At 37.8% G+C, this 21398-nt stretch overlaps 1 protein-coding gene across 1 annotated transcript in view; it reads left to right on the forward strand.

The window, feature by feature from the left end:
- Positions 1-21398, forward strand: part of PIGK (phosphatidylinositol glycan anchor biosynthesis class K) — a gene marked incomplete at its 5' end in the record, with an annotated part of 76431 nt that overhangs the window by 43309 nt on the left and 11724 nt on the right. The window contains one exon of the mRNA XM_082483697.1: positions 8724-8799. Coding sequence (XP_082339823.1) covers positions 8724-8799 — 76 coding nt within the window. The remainder of the gene's footprint in view (positions 1-8723; positions 8800-21398) is intronic.

The raw sequence follows: 21398 nt of genomic DNA on the forward strand, positions 1-21398 counted from the left end.
CAAATGGTGATTTTAAATGATGGAGGAGAGACTTAACTGGTCTTTTTATCTCCAATTTTTGATTAGCATTTTGTGCTTCAGCAGCATCATCATGTTGAAGTTTAAATTAATTCAAAAGAGATTTTCTAATTTACCTAAAATGTGGAATATTTGAGATAACAAAATGAAGCCCTACAGGTCATGTGTTTTCCAGTAGCAGCAAAGTCAGTTCTGCTTACTTAAGCTAATATTCTTTTTAATTCCTTTCCTGTGTCTTGCCCAAGTATAAAAATAGCAGCAGGAAGAACAGAGAGTCCCTTCAGTGACTAAACATATTTTGACAAAAGTCATTGGCTAGAAAAGAGCAGAGAGACAATATTGGTCAACCTGTGTGAGAACACACTATAGACTTCCATTACCTCTTTTTAGGATCTTGGGACGGTTAAGCATATGTGGCTTGACAAAGGTTAATCACCTGAAATTCTTTAGATAAGAAATTATGTGTGGTTCACAGAAAGGCAGAGGAAACATTTATTACAGTCTAGTTTTATCCAGTTTATGAAGCAACAGATTATAACTCAATGTGTCTGGCAGACTCTGGGAACACCAGCAGACCTGTTTATGATCGGGTCCAACAGAAATCACTGTGCATTCAGAGACTTAAGGTATTTTTTAAATTCCAGGAATAAATCTGTACATCTAGTTTGGGTCAAAATCTTTCACATTTATTTGAAGAGATATGAATAGATTACAGAAAGTATTCTGCATTTCTAAAGCATAAAGTGCTTTGCTACTTTATTCTACAGGAATATTTCTCTCTAAGGGCCAACACACTGAAGTAAAATATTTTTTTCTTTTCAATGCAAGTCATTAGCTTCCTTCTTCAGGTAATTATAACTCTGATTGTGTCCAACATTGATTTAGTTTCTGAATGCAGCAGAGAGAATTTTTGCCTTCAATTAATTTTTTTTCCTTTATCTCCACATTGTATTGTTCATTTTTGTGCAATTGTTTTTTTAAGCAATCTTTGATAGTATGCCACCTGCTAGGTTCTTGCAAGCATCATGCAGTCACAACATTTGTGGACCGAAGAATCTTGGTGTGCTTGGCCATACTTGTGAAATGCCTGCATATTTCCACTCTAGACATAGCTCCCTCCTCTCCTCATCTTTGAATATGCACTAATTGCTTACCCATTCAAAGACATGACTTTCAGACTCCACAGCAATGAACTGCAAAAGATGCACATTAGCATTCTGTTAGACAGTACTGCAAGGTCGCCCAAGGTAAGCTGCCAGCTGTCCAGTTTACTGAAGCTCGGTACCACGGTAGTGAATGAAGTTGTTTGCATTATTAGGTATATCAGGTTTTTAGAGGGGGACATCCACACTCACCTGTGCAAAGGTTGCAGCAACAAAGTGTACACCAAATGCTTTCTTAAGTAGCCAAAAGACTTGTTTTGAATCTTTAACTGAAGAAACTGATGCCATGAAGGAGGCATTGTGAGGAATTTTCCTGGAATGGTTATGCTCTCAAGTGTTTGCTTCTCTTTATGACTATACTTGTGGTGAACATGCTTACAGGCAAATCCTGGATTCCCTTAAAAAGGTAAGAAAAGGATTGATTAGCATACTTTTTGGGGAAGAGCAGAGTTAACAATGATCTCATCTTTTCAAGCAGTGGCATTTTCCGTGTACATTAGTGCTTCTGTTGTTTAAATATACCCGATTCTTAAATATGTGTACCCTATTCTTAAATATGTGTGAAGTTAGGATTTAGCAGATAGATCAAGTACCTGGCGTTAATCCAAGGTCTAATTCTTAATCTTCTGTAGTATGGATATGGTAGATAAATTTCTCAATGGCCAATCTAAAAACTATTCACTCAAACCCGACATAGCCCATTTCAGCTTCTCTTTAATAGGAAACCTAATAACTTTTTCTGATGTGGTGCATAAAGCTCTGGTATTTTGTTTTCTTTTTATTGCCAGATGCAAGCATGTTCATGTATTTACAGTCAATAAAGCTATCAGTGCTATACACACGTTTAGATTAATAATTTCAACCTTTCGGTCTAGGGTGTCTGATTTAGGGCACTGCTGTGTTACTTGCATCCTTTGGTCACATACTGACAGCCCGATCAGTTGCAGTATTCCTGCTTTGGAGCCACTTCTAGAAGTGGGAAAATCTGTTCCAGTATTTTCATTCATACTATTCAGAAGTTGTGTCAAACAAACCAGGCTGCATTTTAGGAGCAGCGTGAGTCGTGTACCTCTGTGGCAAATAAAGAAGGTAATCCCCAAACCCCTTTTTCCATAATGCATTTTTGTCTCTGATATCCTTTTCTTTACACTGTTCACATTCTGTCTTTGGTTTTTGTATGGTTTCCAAGAGAGGTGGTTATATGTTAGGACTTACTATAGAATTGTCAAGGTTGGAAGGGACCTTTAAGATCATCGAGTACAACCATCAACGTAACACTGCCAAAACCACCACTAAACCGTGTCCCTAAGCACCATGTCTACCCATCTTTTAAATACTTCCAGGGATGGTGATTCAACCACTTCCTTGGGCAGCCTGTTCCAATGCTTGACAACTCTTTTGGTGAAGAAATTTTTCCTAATATCCATCCTAAACCTGCCCTGGTGCAATGTGGGGCCGTTTCCCCTTGTCCTATCACTTGTTACCTGGGGGAAGAGACCAACCCCCACCTCTCCACAACCTCCTTTCAGGTAGTTGTAGAGAGCGATAAGGTCTCCCCTCAGTCTCCTTTTCTCCAGGTTCCCTCAACCACTCCTCTTAAGACTTGTTCTCCAGACCCCTCACCAGCTTCGTTGCCCTTCTTTGGACACCCTCCAGGGCCTCAATGTCTTTCTTGTAGTGAGGGGCCCAAAACTAAACACAGTATTCAAGTACGGGGGGACGATCACCTCCCCAGTCCTGCCCACCACACTATTCCTGATGCAGCACAGCTTGGCCACCTGGGCACACCGATCATCAAGGATCAATAGTTTCAAAGAGGTGCAGTATGACCTATGCATGGGTCGTATGCATGAAAGAATGTGTGAGCTGGCCAAACCACCAAATCTAGAGCCTGTATAGGAAGGAAGAAATATTGGCCTTAGTCCTATAGCCTCATATAATTAGTGAATGTTTATATTTGCACTGAGAGCCAGGTTTTATCGCCTGTCCTGTTATCTAGACTTTTCTCTCTCTTGAAGTGTCTTAACAGCCCATTTCTGCCATGAGCAAACCAGTTAGTGATCGCATTGCTCTTTTTTCCTGTATTTTTGTAATACTTGCATGAGATAAAATGCATCTCTGCCCTAAAGCGGCTGCAGCTATTCTGTGTAGCAGACCGGAGGCTGGATTAGCACTTGTGGCAAAATGTGCCACCTCTTGATGCTAGGGATTTATTTTTCTTTAGCAAAGGTTGACTCTCTCAGGATTTTTCCCATAAGAGTGAGCATGCAAATATAAATAACAAATAAGATTTTTCACTAAATATCTTGACACATTTTACTGGATTTAGATTCACTTTCCACAGCTTCTGTTTCATGCATACTTTCTTTCATCTAAGAGCAGTCACAGTGGCAGTATAAAAATAACTTTTAAATTGAATTTTTCAAGATCCTCCTCGTCTGCTATCTCTTACTGCTTCCCACTTCTCTTCTGATTTTATGTTTCTTTCTAGTCTTCTCCCTGAAAATCAAGATCTCCTTATGCTTTGCGTTACCAGCTGTCAGGCGTGATGCCGTATTTGCTGCTATGCCGCCGCGTTAGCTTGCCGTGGCACTGTTGGCAGTACTCTGCTGTCATGCTCAATTGAGACAGAAAGGACTATTTCTTACTGGAAAATTAATTCATGAAAAACGACTTTTGTTTTTGCAATAGAATTGTTTTGAAAGAAATTAAACATACAAGGAAATTTGTATTACAACAAATAAGCCCTTAATTTTATAAAGGTTTAAGTGTCAAATACAAACCAACTAAACAGTGAGGCCAACTAATTTTGTGAAATTACAGCCTCAAATTGCCACATGGAATTTGAGCACAAATTCCATCAACAGATTAGGGTTTTTTTTGTATTTTGTATTTTTTCACTGACATAGCTGGTTTTGAGCAAAAGTGAATGCCACCCCAGGCACCTGGGAATTACCTCTGGAAGGAGAGTAGTAACCAATTTACTTGTGTCCCTCTGTGAAAGGGAGAGGCAAGGTCAGGATGATGGTACTGGAGATGATCTTTCTCGTGACCTGTTCTTTTCCCCCACCTTGCAAAAGGGGAGGAAGTAGAACATCCCCTTGTCTGTTGACCTTTTTCTCTTCTCTAATCATGGCCCTTTTATCCCTTACACCTTTTACGGGTAATTCAGCCAGTCTAGGAGGCCCAGTGTTAGTGGGCTACTAGTCTGAGGGCTAGTGTAAAACAAAGTAGCAGTTTTGCAGCAAGTTTCTTTCTCCTCACTACTAACTGCCCTGATGGTGTCCTTTATTTGATCCACTTGCAAAACTGACCAAGCTAACCGATGTAATTTTCTTAAAGACAGAATAGGAGGCTGCTGCTGTGCTCGTAAATTAGACTGGCTGATGTGCTGTCTTGCAGTCATTTGTGATGCTTAATTGTTAGCATGGTGCCAGATACTTTTTTGGCTCACACCAGCTAGCACTTTCCTGAACAATGTACGTGGTTCAGGGCATGACACGTGCCTGGAGTAGCCAGTTTTGGATGCAGCCCCCGCTTTGCGGGAGAGAATTCAGCCATGTAGCTGTGAGCTACATCGTGTTGCTTGATCCTACTGGCAGAGAGCCGTCTCTCTTCTTTTTTAAAAGACTATTTAAAATACAGCCTCTGTGCCCACTTGCAGGGGGTGTTAGCTGTTTCTGGCCTTTTCTCAGGACAGACAAGTCCTGAATTTACTCCCATTCTTGGAGCTTTCATGATGGGTGCTGTTTCATAGAAGCCTTTCGTATGCAGTGTTTCATCCTCTGTGCTGCTTATAGGACAGCAATTTCTTGTTGCATCACCGGTTTTCATCTTTGTTAGAAAGAATGATTACGCAACAGGTTTTGTTGGTAAGAAAAAGAAGCAAAAGGAAATTTAGAGGTGGTTGCCTTATACCTGTTATACAAATTTTTAGACCAGAAAACTAGTGCTTGCCCTGAGAAATTAAAATGAGATCTATGGAGCCTTCATAGTAGTATAATTCTCTTCAAAAGACTTTGGATTGCTTACATCTGTTAAAACAAATATTGAAAGTGGTTTGCTAATTGACATAGTTATGCTGGTAGAACTTTGCATTCTGGATGTTTTTAAGCACTTTGAAGCTTAAAACAGGCTTCCAAACTGACTGTGTGTAAGTACTTGAAAACTGAGACCCAGGAGGTACCTCTGTCATAAAGTTCTATTTCTGTCACAAGTGTCATCACTTGATAGGAAAATTAAAAAGATAAATCAAGCAAAAATGCGGATTTTCCCTCACAAAATTTTTACCTTTTTTTTTTTTTGTTTAAAATACAACATAACTTCTAGGGGTTATTCCCTTTTTTAGCTAAAAAGAATGTCACTAGTATTAGATGCTTTTAATTTTCTACTGTGTAAATAGCTATGAATAGTGTATGTAATAACAGTTCAAATCTGACTCTTGGTCAGAACCATAAGTAGAAGCGGATGAGAATAACCTTAGTAAAATACGCGTTGAAATATTCTGATAGTTGATCAAAGAAGATAAAAGAGCTGGGAACAAAGCATTCAGGAAAACCTTTGTGAAGCCATATTTATGCTTATGAATTTACGACAAAAAAAATCAGTCATGGTCAGTAAGAACTTGCTGATGTTTTAGGTTGGCTCAATAATCTGCTTATCCTTCTCACAGTTAATTTTTGTTAGGTGGATCCGAGCATATGGTGCTAGGAGGAGGTGGTATGTTCTTTCCTTTGACAAAATGCCATGCAGTGGCTATAGATGCAGTATCTAACAATGACAGCCACTATTATTGTCAAATTTGCAAAGATCATTTACTGTGAGTTATTCTTGCATTTTATTTAGTCCCCTCAATTGCCCTAGGTTTACTGATACCCTGCTTTATCGTACCTGCTAGTTCAAGTTAATGACTTGCTCCAGGTAGAGGATATAGTTGGGCAATATTTCATACAGCTTTTTTGTCACAAGTTTTGAGCTTCCATGCTTTAATTTATGCAGTTTAATATGAAAGATAGAGATACATGCTCATCCATTTGAGGAGGCTTATCTGCAGGAGAGAAGAATCAAAACTCTCTTTTGTAGACTTGACAGCTAGTACATCACTAAGGGAAAATTTTGAGAGAACAATTCTGAACTTTTCCAAAATATCTATGTGTGTGCGCATGTGTACATATTATAGTGTGGGTACACAGATGCAGACAAGTGTATGTATATATATTGTAATGTGCACCTATCTAATTTATGTTTTGTAATTTATATATAAAAAAATGTAGTGTAGTTCAATTGAGTTTTTCAGAAAGTAAATTTAGAAAAAACTAAAAACCAGTCTTCCTTGGTGTTGAAAAACTCCTGTCAGCCTAATTTCAATTTAAATCTAATTACTTTAAAATTCATGTTTATACTATTCTACCCTCCCTGTTTTTTTAGTAAAGCTTCCTAAGGCTCAAAATTGTCTTGATAATTTTTCTCTTTGTTTAATCCTTTGACATTTGAAGAAAGGTCTTTTTTTCTGTAATTGACAAGGAGGGTGCTTGAATATGCAAGGCAATGCTGAATTTGTCAAAAAGAAAACATCGCCAAATGTACAAAGTCCTTAATAGAACAGACAAGCTTTTTTTTTTTTTTTTAACATTCAGTTTATAGTAATTGTAGCTGTTACTTGCAACTTCAAGTATTTAATTTTGACATTTGAGATACTGGTTTGGGGGTTTTTCTCTTTTTCCACATTTGCAGTGTTCCTGTGAAAACTGTACAGATAAGTGTTCAAGATATAGATGAATATTTTGTTCTATGTACAGTAGTTTCATATCTAGAAGTATGGCTAAGAGGTGGGTTTATATACCTGGTATCCATAAATCAAGGTGTTGTGTCAGCTAACAGGGTCCCAGTAGAACGGTGACTGTGAGTAGCTAAATAGGCAGTGGTATGTTTGCCAGTCAGGACTCCGCAAATGATAGGAAGTAGAAAGGAAATGAGTGGAAAAAGTTCCTTCTGCACACCACAGTGGAGTTGCGGAGCCCGCTCTAAGCTCTGATGGTTGTGTTGGGCTGTAACAGCGGTATATTTCATGTTGTGAGTACAAATTCATCATTGCCAAAATAGTCCAAAACCTCAAAAAACCATATAAGTAAATGAGCTGTCAGTAGACGGGCTTCAGTAGTTCAGAGCTTGCTTACTTAATTTTTCTTAAGCACATTAAGCTGTTCTAGACAGGCTGTCACTATGATCTTTGAAATATTGCCATGTTTCTTTTGTTCTCTGCTTTTAAATTTCTAAGAGAGTGAGACTTTCATACTTCCTCATGCTCTGTTCATTACAGATTTCTAGGTATTCAGGCACTTACTTGGAGCTTAAAAGCATTCCAAACCACAACATAAATTCAGAAATGGGAAAGGGAACAGATGTGCATTTATTGTCTTTTCTTTTGCCACAGTCTGTTGACACCCAGTGCACAGTCTAAGCCTGTAGTTTCTGGCTCTTACCTGGCAGCCAGTATGCAGGTAAATTAACCCAGCAAACGTGTGTCATTTTTTACTAGAATGGGTATAAGGTAGTAATTTGAACCCGGAAAATAATGTCTCGGCCACAGTTTTTGTCTGAAAGTAATTCTGCTTTAACTTTCTACAAAGGCATTGTTTTCTTAGGGACCTTTTTTCCCCCCTTCATTTCTTGTCATGTTACTCAAATTCCTATATTCAGAACTCTTCAGAAAGATTGAGGAATGACTGATGAAAGCCTTGAACGATACTTTGAAAGTGTAGCACATGCTGTGTAGTTCCAGTACAAGAAAGCAGCATGGTCGAAGGGTTTAAAACATGCTTTCATATTAATTTACTATAATTTAAATATTCTTTTAAGAGACTGCTTATGGATTCTGAATTTTCAGTTGCAACTGCAGTTTATTCGAAGTTTAAAGGATTATGATGCATTTTCTTTGTGAAGTATTCTACTCTCTTTGTTCACGCAAGTTCTTTCGCTTATTTGAAACCGGTAGTACACACTACTGTGCTGGCAAATGCACAAATGGTGTTGAACTTCTACCACAGCTGAACACTGATGTGCCCTTGCAGCAAAAATGGGAAATAGTGAATAATCCCTCTTCCCTTTTGAGATGGTCATATTTGAATTATGTTGGCAGGATTGAGTGAAGAAGCTTGTATTGTTAACAGTGCTGAATCTGCTCTGTAAATGCTGAAGACTTTTCCTGTGGGGATTTCAGTCCAGCTTTCACCAGCGCTTTGTTCATCTAAAATGAAATTTAAAGGTTTCTGCTACTAAATTTGTGTTCTATGTGCTTTGGTCAGAGAAGAATATCCACAATGTTACACACACTTCTGTTTACTATAAATTTATTTTTTCACTCAACTGTGTAAGGAATACATTCAATTAAGGTCTTAAAATATGCTTTTTCTTCATCTTAAGCAAAATAATCTCCCAGATACCACACATTTAAATGTAATATACCTGAAAAAATTAAATTTCAGTAATTTAAATTGGTAGAATTGAACTAACTTTGATAAACGTTAACTTCTTTCTTCCCAGGCTTCCAAAGGACGAATTGGCAACAGAGCCACTAAAATATGCTGAACAGCTTCCTGTAGCTCAGATAATACACCAGGTACGTCTTTCTATTTTAAGGATTTTCTTTGAGAATAAACATCTGTAATACATAAACTGCTTTTCTAGGTCATACAGAATCGATGTCCTCATGCTGGAAGTATGTAAAAACAACATACTCTTGTTCAGATGACAACTATTAAATTATAAAAGTCTTATTCTGAACATGGCTATGAAAAGATGCGTGCAGTATGACACAGTTGACACTTCAGAGGTTGCTGTTAAAATTGTTGTATGTCTACTGATATAAAAGAAAAAAAAATCCATTAATGTATTCCAATTTGGTTCTTGACCTAAATCATATTCCCCTTCCTGAAAAAGCAGCCAAAGTATAGAATCATTATTATGGAATAATAATCATGACAAGTTGAGTAGGGAAAACAATCTCCCCTCCTAATACAGCTCTGAATGAGGCGTTAGCCCTATTTCTATTTCTAAATATAACAGTGTCATCATACTGTTTGCTTTGCACAGGGTTTTTTGTTTGCTTTTTGTTTTGCACAGTAAAACCCCCCAGACTGAGATTTTGCCCTTATTGTGCTTTCTGACTGTGTCTTTATTTAAAATCAATGTTCTTCCATTGATTTAGGTAACCAAATGAGGCAGGATGTGGACATTTGAGCTGGGATTGAGTAGCAGGCTGCAGTTTTTGTTAAAACATGTATTTGTTCTTTTTTCCGATTTATGGCAAGGAAAATCTTTTCTGTGCAGAAAACTCTATTCTCCCTTCTTACTCTTTTCTCAAAGTTTAAGGTCTGAGTCTCAATCTATCCTGCTGGTAGATGAGATACCCAGGCTGCACTCTCATGTCTTCTCATTCTTTGCTGTTAGCCACGGTGGGCTCTGCTTATTTTGTGGAAACATTCATAGCCAAATAACATAGATGAAACTTGTGTTATACAGTAAAACATGGGTATTGAGATATAGCGTCTCCCTTCTTGGTGATGCTTTAAAGAAGTCAAAAAGACCTGCTCTGTTACAGTCATTTGGAATTTTCTCAAAAAAAATATTTTTTTTTTTTTTAACTTAGTAGATGAGGGTCCTGCTTCACGGAATCTCAGAATGGTCAGGGTTGAAATAGACCTCTGGAGGTCTAGTCCAACCCTCCTGCCAGAGCAGGGTCACCTACAGCAGGTTGCACAGGATGGCGTCCAGATGGGTTTTGAATGTGGGAGACTCCACCACCTCTCTGGGCAGCCTGTGCCAGTGCTCTGCTACCCTCAAAGTAAAGAAGTCCCTCCTCATGTTTAGATGGAACTTCCTATGTTTCAGTTTGTGGCCATTCCCTCTTGTCCTGTCACTGGGTACCACTGAAAAAAGACTGTTCCCATCCCCCTGACACCCTTCCTTTAAGTGTTTATAAATATTGGTAAGATCCCCCTTCAGTCTTCTTTGCTCCAGACTAAAAAGACCCAAGTCCCTCAGCCTTTCCTCATAAGAAAGGTGCTCCAATCCCCGAATCATCTTTGTAGCCCTTTGCTGGACCCTCTCCAGCAGTTCCCTGTCTTTCTTGAACTGGGGAGCCCAGAACTGGACACAGTACTCCAGATGCGGCCTCACCAGGGCAGAGTAGAGGGGGAGGATGACCTCCCTCATCCTGCTGGACATACTCTTCATGTCCGTCATCAGGGACAGGTAACTATAGTTTTCCTAAGTCAAGAGTGACTAGGTCAAATTACTGTTTTCCTAGTGGTACCTTCGCAGTATGAAATCGTTCGGGTTAGGTATACTCTGAAAGTTGGGGAAGATAAGGACAGTTCATCATAGGAGACAAAATGGTACAGTCCCTTCACTGCCTTGAGATAAGGAAAACTTCCAACTTGAAAACTGGGACTTAGTGTTGGTCAGGGTAGCAATAGCCAGGTAGACTATGTGAGATAAAGCTGTGGTTTCAGACTGGGCTGGTTTTGAACGCTTAAAGATCAACATGAACAAATAAAAGTCCACTAAACGTCAATGTTGCTTACAGAATCCTGTTAGTATTAATTACATTTATTATTGTAGATGTTTCCAAATACCTTTGTCAATCAGCGTTTTTAAGTGGTTGACTCACACGCTGCAGGCACTGCTGGTTTTACCTTAAAGGAAACATGAGCTTTATTTAAAAATTTTAAAGTGTACAGGTCTTTTCTGTGAGATGTAAACACAAGGGATTTTTGAACTTTTGGCTGAAATCTGCACCTCCGGGAAGAATCTCTGATGTGTTCAGAACAGGGAAGATTGGAAATCAGGACCAGTTTGTATGTCAGGAACTCCCTGGTGTTGTCAGAGCTTCAAATGACCCAACAGCCTGCAAATGTCACATTTAAAATTCTGTCTTCATGCCTGACTCTCAGCATAAATGAATTAAACAGCAGAGCAGGCAGCCAGTCAATATGTTCTTAACAGTGAGAGTGAGCAATGAAACAGTTTGGGGGTTGTTTGGAATCAGTAAATAGAAACTGCGCGGAATGGCTCACCTAGAGGAAAATCTCAAATAGGAAACAGAATTAACCTTTAAGATGGTCGACCAGACGAAATGTCATAGTAATATTTTTACAACATTAGGTGCGTAATAACCACAGAGGGTTCTTTTGGCTACTGTGTGTTATGCTGCGATAGAATATTGCACTGTGGGAAAGGCAAAAATTTGCTTTTTAAGTACTCTTATCTGTTTGCTATACCAAATTTACCAGTAGTAAAGAGCTGTGGTCCATGCAAGGCAGCAGAGGAAACCCAACAGAACTGCAAATGTCTTTGATGTAGAGAAACAGAATAAAATGACCGTTGTTTAGCTATGGTGTCAGGGAGTCGGGCATCATGCCCTTGGTCTGCATGATTGTGATGCCCTTTTGGAGCCTCGAGGAGCTGTAATCAGCTAAGCATACTCTGCATCGGCGTCCTGGTGAATTAGCTCTGCAAAGATGATAACGTGTCGTTTCTGAGGGACCTGTGACAAGTGGGACACGTGGTGCAAGGGTCATGTTAAGTTTATATGAACAAATACTTTTTACTTTAAGAAAAAAAGAACAGATTACAAAACAGCAAAAATAGCATGAGTAAAACCAGTGAATAGTGTTTGTGGTGTTACGATGCATTATCCAAATGTGTAATCACTGTGTTTAGTGTGCGCCTTTGCTGTTTTTTCTATAACGCGTGTAAGATTTCTCTTTTGTAAGCCCATGTTTGGCTTACCTCTAGGCAGAAATAAAGGCATCAGTAAATGTATATTTATAGCATAAATATACACTAAAACTTCACAATGGTAGACAGGTATCCTAAATTGGTATAATGCCAAACTACATTTTAATTGTAGTTAGTAGCCAACATGGCTGCTAATTCTATCCAAATTGCACTGTAAATCCTGAACACCACTAAAAGTCTACATGGTTTTCTTGGGCATTTACATGTTATTTCTAACGTTCTCTTCAGTACTTGATCTCTGGTATTTTAAAAAATATTATATTAATGAACAGAAATAACCTTTTGATTTCTAATCTGATTATTCCACAACAAAATTTCAGACTTGCTACATCCTAAACTATTTAATGAAAAGAAACCCAGAATCTGATTTTTCACTCTGAGGGTGGTAAGGCACTGGCACAGGTTGCCCAGAGAGGTTGTTGAGGCCCCATCCCTGGAGGTGTTCGAGGCCAGGCTGGACGTGGTCTTGGGCAACCTGGTCTAGTGAGAGGTGTCCCTGCCTATGGCAGGGGGGTTGGAACTCGGTGATCTTTGAGGTCCTTTCCAACCTAAACCATTCTATGATTCTATGATTTTTCTTAAACTTTCTGGAACTAGTAATTATTTATTATTGTAGCAGTATAAAACCAAAAGAATAACAAGCCCATAAAGTTCACAGTTCCAATTCTGAGAAAAATGTTATATTTAATGCATTATACCATGGTTAATAAAAAAGACAAACGTGAAGAAATGAAAATAAATTACAGAATGAAAACAAATATTCACATTTAAGGTACCAGTTTTTAGACTGGAACCAAAATCAGGAATTTGTAAATAAAGTAGCTTTCTCCTTTTCAAAAACAAAAAGGAAAATTGTGTGCTTTTAACTGAAATAAAAAAATATTAGTGCTTGGTAAAGGAATGTAGTCATTAATACAAACTTCTAAAATGGCAAAAGTGAAGCTTTCAGAGGAGTACGCACGGAAGACAGCCTTTTTAATGAGATTCTTTGTGTACATCCCTGCATACTATGCTGCTACTTAGAATAAGTTTATGAATAGTAAGGTCAAAAAAAAAGGAGAAAAAAGAGAGAGTACTTTAATACTGCACTTGTCTAGTTGAAACGGGTCTGGTGAAAAGACGGGAGAAATGGCATTTGAGAAGATTGTTTTCATTTATCATAAAGGATATTCATTGCTGGCCTTCCAATTCAGCAAGGTATTTTAATAAAAGCACCCAACTTTAGGGACACCGCTCATGCTCTGAGTGTCACTATGTGTTAATATATTTTGCCTAACTGGGATTTAGGGTATTGAAGAGACTTAGATTGTTACAGGTGTCTTACTGATGGAAGAATGTTTTATTGATGAAAGGCACATTTCAGTGGATAAATGCCAGATCTCATGATGTTGTTATAATTGAAAACAAAGTGAAACAGCAAATTCAGGCCAGGATCAAGTTGCACACTTATTTTAGTCCATTGTAAAATATTGAGCAGATAAATTAACATGCTGTTAAAACAGGATGGTATTTCAGGAAGCTAACTTCCAGCCCATAGCGGTGATTGCACAATTTACTTAAAATTTGACATGGCTTACAATCACACATTTACTTAAAAACGAAGAGTTCCTAGGTGTTTTCTCAGGTAGGGTAATGCATGGGGGAATGTTAGATATAATTTCTAATTAAATTATTGAGCTTCCTTTTGGGGGTACGTGTTAAGTTTGTTTGTTTTTTAGAGTTTTTAACTAGTGCGTTTCTGTAGAAGCCTTAGTGGAAAATGCCTTTGTGGAAAATGCCTCAGGAGATTACTGGGAGATCATGCTAACCCTGTTGTGTAAATAATGTCTATTCCAGATTCTGGTTGAGCAACTCATGTGATCACCATTAACTTTGCTGAGTTTAGTCGGACGTTGGGGAGTTGCCACATTCAATCTAGTTTGAGGGTATTGACTGCACTCCACAATTAAATTAACTGAGAAATTTAAGAAAGAAGATGGGAGAGGGATCTCCAGAGTTACAGACGGACAGGCTGATTAGAGTTGCAGTTCTGTGTTAAGTCTTGCAAAAAGGTCTTTGTTTCCATAATTTCTGTGCTTCTGTAACAAGTTTGCCCCACACCCTTCCCACCCCCCCAGCCCCCCCTCCCCCCAAAAAAACCTTTTTGCTTTGAAGATTAGTTTTTATTCATTCTTGGGACCTTATTCTCACATAGTACAGGATTGTTAGTTTATTGCATTTGTTGATGCTATTCTTGTTTCACGCTGATTTAATTGAGAGAGGTTTTCTTTAGCAGCATTTGGCAGAAATTGTTGAAACACTATTAAGAAAATAGAACACACCGTGTCGTATAGATTTTTTTGAAGTATTTTTTGATTATCTATAACACAACAATTTTAGCTCTCAGACTTAAGTGTTTTCACAAACATTAAATTAAAGTGGTTTTTTCTTTGTGAATGCTCGATATGAAAATTAACCTGTCACATACTGACAGAGTCTTGGAAGCATAACTTTAAAATTTAGGGATCACACTGGTGCTTTGCCCCTCACCTTGTAGCTGCCCGATAGCAGTTGTTAGGTTTCCAGAGGTGCCTCTCGCACTCAGGCTACATCTGTTCTGATGGTGAAGTCTTGATTCTTATTCATGTTTTATAAAAAAACAGTACTTGTGTTCAGAACTTTGGTCAAATATGCAAGGTGTTTAATAGCACAGTGGTAGCACAATTTTATTTTTTTTTTAATGCAGACAGTAATTTTGGTTTATGGATAATAATTTATTAAAAGTTTTAAAGTACTTTGATAAGTGATACTTGCATTTTACTGTGTCTTTACAGGCTAAGAGGTTCAGAAGCAACTTGTGATACTTGTGTCAGGTTGGATGTGTAAAGTTTTAGACACACATATTGAGTTTTTCATGTCAAAGATCAGAAAGTGCTCTCACTTTTTAATTCAATTTTATTTTAACAAAATACATTACATGGCTACCCAGCAAAAAGCCTTGTGGCATGTCACCTTGCAGTAGGACACCTGCCTAGTCAGGCTTTACTTTTGGAGTTCTGAGCAACATACTGGAGACAGTGTTGTCCCCTTACCACTGCTGCTTTTTCTGGCCACTTTGGAATATATGGAGAACAGCAGCCTGTTCTGGCATGTTCATGTCTGTCTTCTCCAGACTAGACGTGAGACAAGCTGTTTCTGATGCATGTCGTGGAAATCTGTCAACATCCTCCTCGTCACCAGCTGACCTAAAGTCCTTTTTGGGGTTCAGGCATTCTGACTGTATTCATGTGCGGCACTAAACCCAGGTGTGCTGTACACCTTTTGCTGAACCAGCCTGTCTTCATCTAGGGCACTTGGGGTGTACAGGAGTTCGAAATTAATGTCTCTTACCCAGATTTTTTTTTTCCAATTTCTTTTCTGTATTAAACCTATGTTTGTGAATTGTGTAACGTAGAGGTGGTTTGCCTGCATTTTAGAACTCTAATGGAAGTAGTCTCAAGTGGAATCGTGACTGGATGTTATCCAGTAAATAAGAACTTGCTTCTTTCTCTAAATTATATACAGTATGTGGATTTGATTTCTCTCACTGGTGCGTAAGTTGGAGATGATTTAAATTCTTCTGGCTTCCTTTGAATTGAATGGTACCTAGTAGAAAACAGTGCTCAAAAGGAGCAAAACAAACTTTCTGTGAAAAGCTATTACTGCATGGTCTTGCCGACCACCAAACCAAATATGTCATAGAGCAGCAAAGATGCTCCTGCCAACACTGTGTGCTACTTGGTGCATATAAGTGCTTTAAAGTTCACTCCCTAATATTTCTTCTAATATTAAGGTTGATTAAAAAAATTTTGAGTAGCTGAGTCTTGCTGTGTGTATGAGTCACGTAATGTATGCAATGTGTACCTTTAAATCTAGAGAAGGAGTGCTTAATTATTTTGATAGTGCTGTTTCTATAAGTAATAAATTAAGAAAGGAATAGTCCCCTGTTTCTCTGACTCTGCAAGAAATCAGCAAACACATTCTTGACTTGGCTGTAGCTGGTACAGATCTTTTACTGGCAAAATATTAAACGTTTTCAGGCATTTTTTCATCTAGTGAACTACTGCAGAGTCAGTGGTAGTCTTCAGCACCCTCATATGTAAGCTGGTAGTCCACACAAACAGTAAGATTGTCTCTCTTTGGTTTTTTTTTTCTTACTGAGAAATTAAGTAGCACATTAGCCTGATGAAATCTCGTAAACAAAGTTGCAACATTCCTGAAATAGAGCATATTTCTGAGTGTAGCATAAAATATTTTAGTAAAAGATTTTAACTATAATTTTTTTATTTGCTGTTCTTTTTCTCATCAGTGCTTTTGATCACAGAAGACAATGTGGAGTTAGCATAAATTAGTGATGATCTATTTTTACAGTCAAGGCACAGCTGCTTTTGTTTTGTTATGTTTTTCATCTGAGCGTGAGGGAAGCCCTCTGGAAGCAGAGACCTAGTAAAGCAGTCTCTTTTCTTCCATCTTCCCATTAAAGGACTGTTGTGGGTGATCACTCTCTGGCTATGCAGCATCATTATTTTACTGTTTCTCAACCACAGGGAAGGTTCTGCTTCTTTATCTTAAGTTGAAATATTAGATGGAAGCTCTTCTCTTAGTCTTCAAGACACAATGAAGATAAGTATCTTTGAATTTTTTTTCTTTCAGATGCTGCCTCCCAAATCTTAAAAATTTAGCAGTAATTATGAGGAACTTCATTTCTGTAAGGATAGAATACCAAAATATTCATGCGTGGGGAACTCTTCCTTTGTCTGCGCACAACACTGCTTGGCAGAGCCAGAAAAGAAGCATGAGTGGTTTTTGTTGCTGACCGAGCATTACAGAGGAACTGAATGTAGTATTAAATTCTTCCAATTATAGCTGAATACAATAGATTGAATAACTAAATGCAGTGAAAGGTATCTTGCGTGAGGAACCCGAACAGTCAGTTTGTGGGGTTCTTGTTTTTAACTGTTTCCTACTAGAAATACCACACTAAACATTTTCTGTAAGCCAAGAAAAGGAGACTTTGCTGTGGTGTGTTCCAGCTGCCCAGAGACACTGGAGATGGAGGATGGTAGCTTTTTCTTGCCAGAAATGTTGCATGCATGGTCCATCCTTTCTTCCTTGTTTATGCGTTGAAACATGTAACTTTACCTCTTTCCTTGCATTTTTTTAAAAATGAAACCAAAATATATTTTAAAAAAAATGAAAGAATTATCTGTTTTTTTCCCATTACACAGCTCTGCTAAGAACAGTTAATTGAACAGTTATCAAAATGGTCTGTTTGGTGTACTTTTACATTATTAGCTTGCCTGGGCATCAGTAGGGTCCAGTCTCTGCTGTCATGTCTTGGAATGTGAATTTATCACTTCTTCACAGAACTAGCATCCAGCAAGATGACGGTAGCCCCTGGACCGTGCTCTCCCTCAAAGATAGTCACCTCTTCAGGGAGGTGCAATAGCAGAGATGGATGCAGCTGATGCAGTGTTTCCAAAATGACCATTTTAGGTTGTACAGATCCTACAGTTTGGACAAAGAAGTATAGCACCAAACTGTTCAGTTTTCTGAGGTCATGTCTTTTTTCTCTTTCCCTGACCTATGAAAACCCTTACATTTTTAGACTGACATTGTATCTTCATTCTTCTTTGGCACAGGATGGGAGATCAGTTTGACAGGCAGCTTGGAGTAATTTAACAAGGGGCTGCCCCCCAAGTGGTCACACTCCACTCTCCCCCATTCCTGTTAGTCCCATGCTCATTAAGCACAGCAGTGAGCTGAAAACTACTGCTTAAAAAAGCATTTTTCAGCCTGGCTGCGTATGTGACTACAGAATTTCTAAAGCCAACTAGGATAGGTACTATCAGCCAAAACTGATAAAGAGTATATATGTACCCTGAAAATTTTTGTTTATATTTCTCATGAGCAGGTGAGAGAGAGTGAAAGTAATTGTTACTCTGGAAAGTTGAAATGGAAATAAATTCAAGGCTTTTGCGCATATGATAGGAGTGCTCAGTTTGCCCTTGAGAATACTGGTAATATGAGGCATTATATGTGAATGTAACGTCATCCATTTCATGGATTATGAGACATCAGTTTCATACCCACCAGCATATAGAATTGTCAGGTGTACTATTAAAAAATATATTAGAAGGTATCCTGGCTCTGTAGTAGCTATAACTGTTAGAAGTGCCACGTTGGATTTGCAGCTTCTTTAAGAGGTAATTCCTGTAATCGTTTCTTTTTAATAAGCGCTATCTAAGATGTAAAATGAAGGAAGAAGTTCAGGAAGTGACTGTAACGTGTCAGGCTTTAGAGTGTGCTGTAGATCTTTGTGGTTTACTCATCTGAACTTCAAATAACTGCATTTGAAGGGTTGGTACTAGCTGTATAACCATGAACTCTAAAAATTATTACATTTCTTATATTTAAAAAAAAAATTGTGCTTGTGTGCACAAACCTTTCAATATGCACTATTGATCTTTCTATGTCTTTATTTTGGCTTTGAACTTCATTGTGCCATGATCCCTTTTTCTTGTGCTTTACAACCTGCTCACAACTGTGATTTTAAGACCGCGGTTACTGTTTCTCTTGTGCTGTAGCTATGCTCAGAGCTTTACAGAAAGAGACAGTTTCAAAAATGCTTACAGATTAAAGTAAACTTCGCATAGCATGTTGGCAAAAAGCAAAAACAGGGTTAACTGAGAGATTCTGATTTGTAGACTAAGGCCATAAAGGACCGCTATGTTAATCTCTTCTGACTTGCTGCATAGAGTACACAGATACTTTATTTATATTCTCCCTTCTTTGTGGCTGTATTGAAATCAGGAAGGATGACTAGAACAAGGCAGTGAGTAGAGGCTGGTAGATGTTTAATCAAAATATTGTAATTATGGGGGGAATATAAATGAGGAGGACAATTATGGCGTGTTAGTACATGTGCATGATTACAGAAAGTATGCACGATATTACAGCTGTTATTGGAAGAAGCAATATGTACGTGTCCCAGGGGTCTCAGTTGCTAACCAAACGTGAATTGTTGCACAGTGCTATAGATAAAACATCAATAGCTATCTCGCTTTGTTTTGGGCAGCTGATATTAGAACTGCTGCCGTCGTTGTCAATGTAAGGAGGTTATTTTTAAGTGAGTTCTGTGATTTGAGACTCTTTGCTCTCCTTTGTGGTCATAATAAGCTTGGCTAATGTCAGATCTTTTTTGCTAAAATTATCTCTCCAGCCATTTTCAATCGCAACATTGTAGTCCTCTATTAAGCATATAATTAACTTTTTTCGTCATTCTTCTGTGAGATTTTTTTGTGATGTGCTGGTCTGCACTCATTTGCATTTGTCATTTATAAACCTGGATTCTTGGATGTTTTGAGTCTTTTTGGATTTGTCTGCACTGGGTCCCATTTATTTGCTGTTCCTTCAAATATTGGAAAAGTGAATACTATTTAGGTCACTGTGGTGAGTTGTCTCCAGTGGGGATAACTGAATAGGTTTTCGGTGCATAATGGTATGCAAATAATATACCTCTGCCTCACGTGGGAACAGACTAAATATATGCGCAAGCGTTCTGTGACCTTAATAGGTTTGTAGACATCATACTGCACCATGTGCTGCTGTAGCTGGTATCTGATGTCCAAATATTTCAACTGTGATTGAGGGCAAAGAAATGTATGAAATAACACTGTGAATTCAGTATGTGATCCACACACCTTACTGTATATGGAAGTGTATAGTGGTGATACAGCTGGTTTACCTTTGTAACATAAGCAATAGGTTTTAGTAATAGCCACCATTAATAAAACAGAAGATGCTTAATGTCTTACGCTTAGAACACGCTAAGTCATTACACTGGTAGAGCATCTTCATGCATGATGCAAGGTGAAACTGAAAAAATACAATAAAATGATAAATAAGTTACTCTATTAGACTGTTTTTACGTTTATGATGTTTCACATGTAAAAGTACCTTTTAAAAATTTTGCTGCTTCTTAGTTTATTTTTATTACAGGTTCTAGAGCAATTCAGGAAACAGATGCTGCATTTAAAAAAGCTTTGCTTTAGTGAAGCTTTCTGTACAAGAGAATGCGTTCTTCCTAAAACTTCGTTTTACTTAAATTAACTTGTATTTCCACTGAGGAAGGCTTATATTAAGCACAAAGGGAGGCTTAGCGGTTTAGACTTCCATCAAATAAACTGCATAACTAAAAAGAGAAGATGCCAAGACTCACACTCTTGTACTTGAAAGTATTGTGTTCTCTCTCATGGGAACTCAAGATTAGAGAAATTACAAAGGCTTTGCATAAAAACAGTGAGTTAGAATTAATTTTTGCTTAAGCAGGGAAGTGTCAAAAGCCTATTATGGTAATTTTTCAATTTTGTCTTAACTGTTCACACATTTTAAAATAGTTGTAGAATTGAGTGGAGGCATAATTGATGTGTTGTGGTTTCTTTTTCTTTTTCCTTCGGCCATCCTAAAATATAGCATAGGTGCACTTAGGCTTGGAAGAAGTAGGTGTGCTAATTAAGTAGATGAAAATTTTCATATCATAGTGAGAAAATTTGCCTAATGGATTGGAATAGCATTCTGAGAATGGTTCTTCTATTCTTAATTACATCCAAGTACCAAATATGATTATTAGATGAAGACAAACTACAGAAGCCTTAGTGAGAAAGTGTAATTCCTAGCAGTAGAATTTTGGGGTTGTAGCCACTATAATAATAATTATTATAGTAAACAGTAGCAGTAAAAGTCTCCATTTTAGAAAAATGTTACTTACTAACTTTATTCATTGTCTTTTAATGTAAATTAAAAGCTGAAAATATAATGGAATGAAGAGCTACTGCTACATTTATTTTATTAATTCTTATTGAATTAAAAAAATATAAATCTTGTCTATATCATAACAGCTTATAAAGTGCTAGGGTAGTAGTTTAAAAATTATGCTTGATCTAAACAAGTTTTAGGACTTCCCTAATTAAAGGAAAACTGATTTAGCAAAACTTTTAATGGTAAATAAAATCACTTTTTCTTTTAGTAAATACAGTATTTAACAGAAGAAATACTGCTCCAGAGCTGCTTTCATTTTGGTGATCAGTTTTGCTGTTCCATAGGACGAGTCTTTGGTGGAACATGCTTTGCATTTGGAATGAGACTTACTGGCAAATGTGAAAGTAAGCAATACACCTAGGTGATCATTGATTAGTAAGGCTTTCGTTTTTTATATGCAGAGAAATGGCATCTTTCCTACTTTTCAGTTAATTTTTCTGCAGAAGCCTCTTTGGGCTCTGAAAGAGCTGCCTTTGGCATCCCCAAATTATGCCCAGCTTGTTCAGAATTTTTCTGTCTCTGTCCGCAGTAGAAGCTGGTGCAAAGACCGAGATTTGCTGTGTTACAGGGATGAGGCGT

This window comes from Vanellus vanellus (genome assembly GCF_965231255.1).
Source record: "Vanellus vanellus genome assembly, chromosome: 5".
Classification (NCBI taxonomy): Eukaryota; Metazoa; Chordata; class Aves; order Charadriiformes; family Charadriidae; genus Vanellus; species Vanellus vanellus.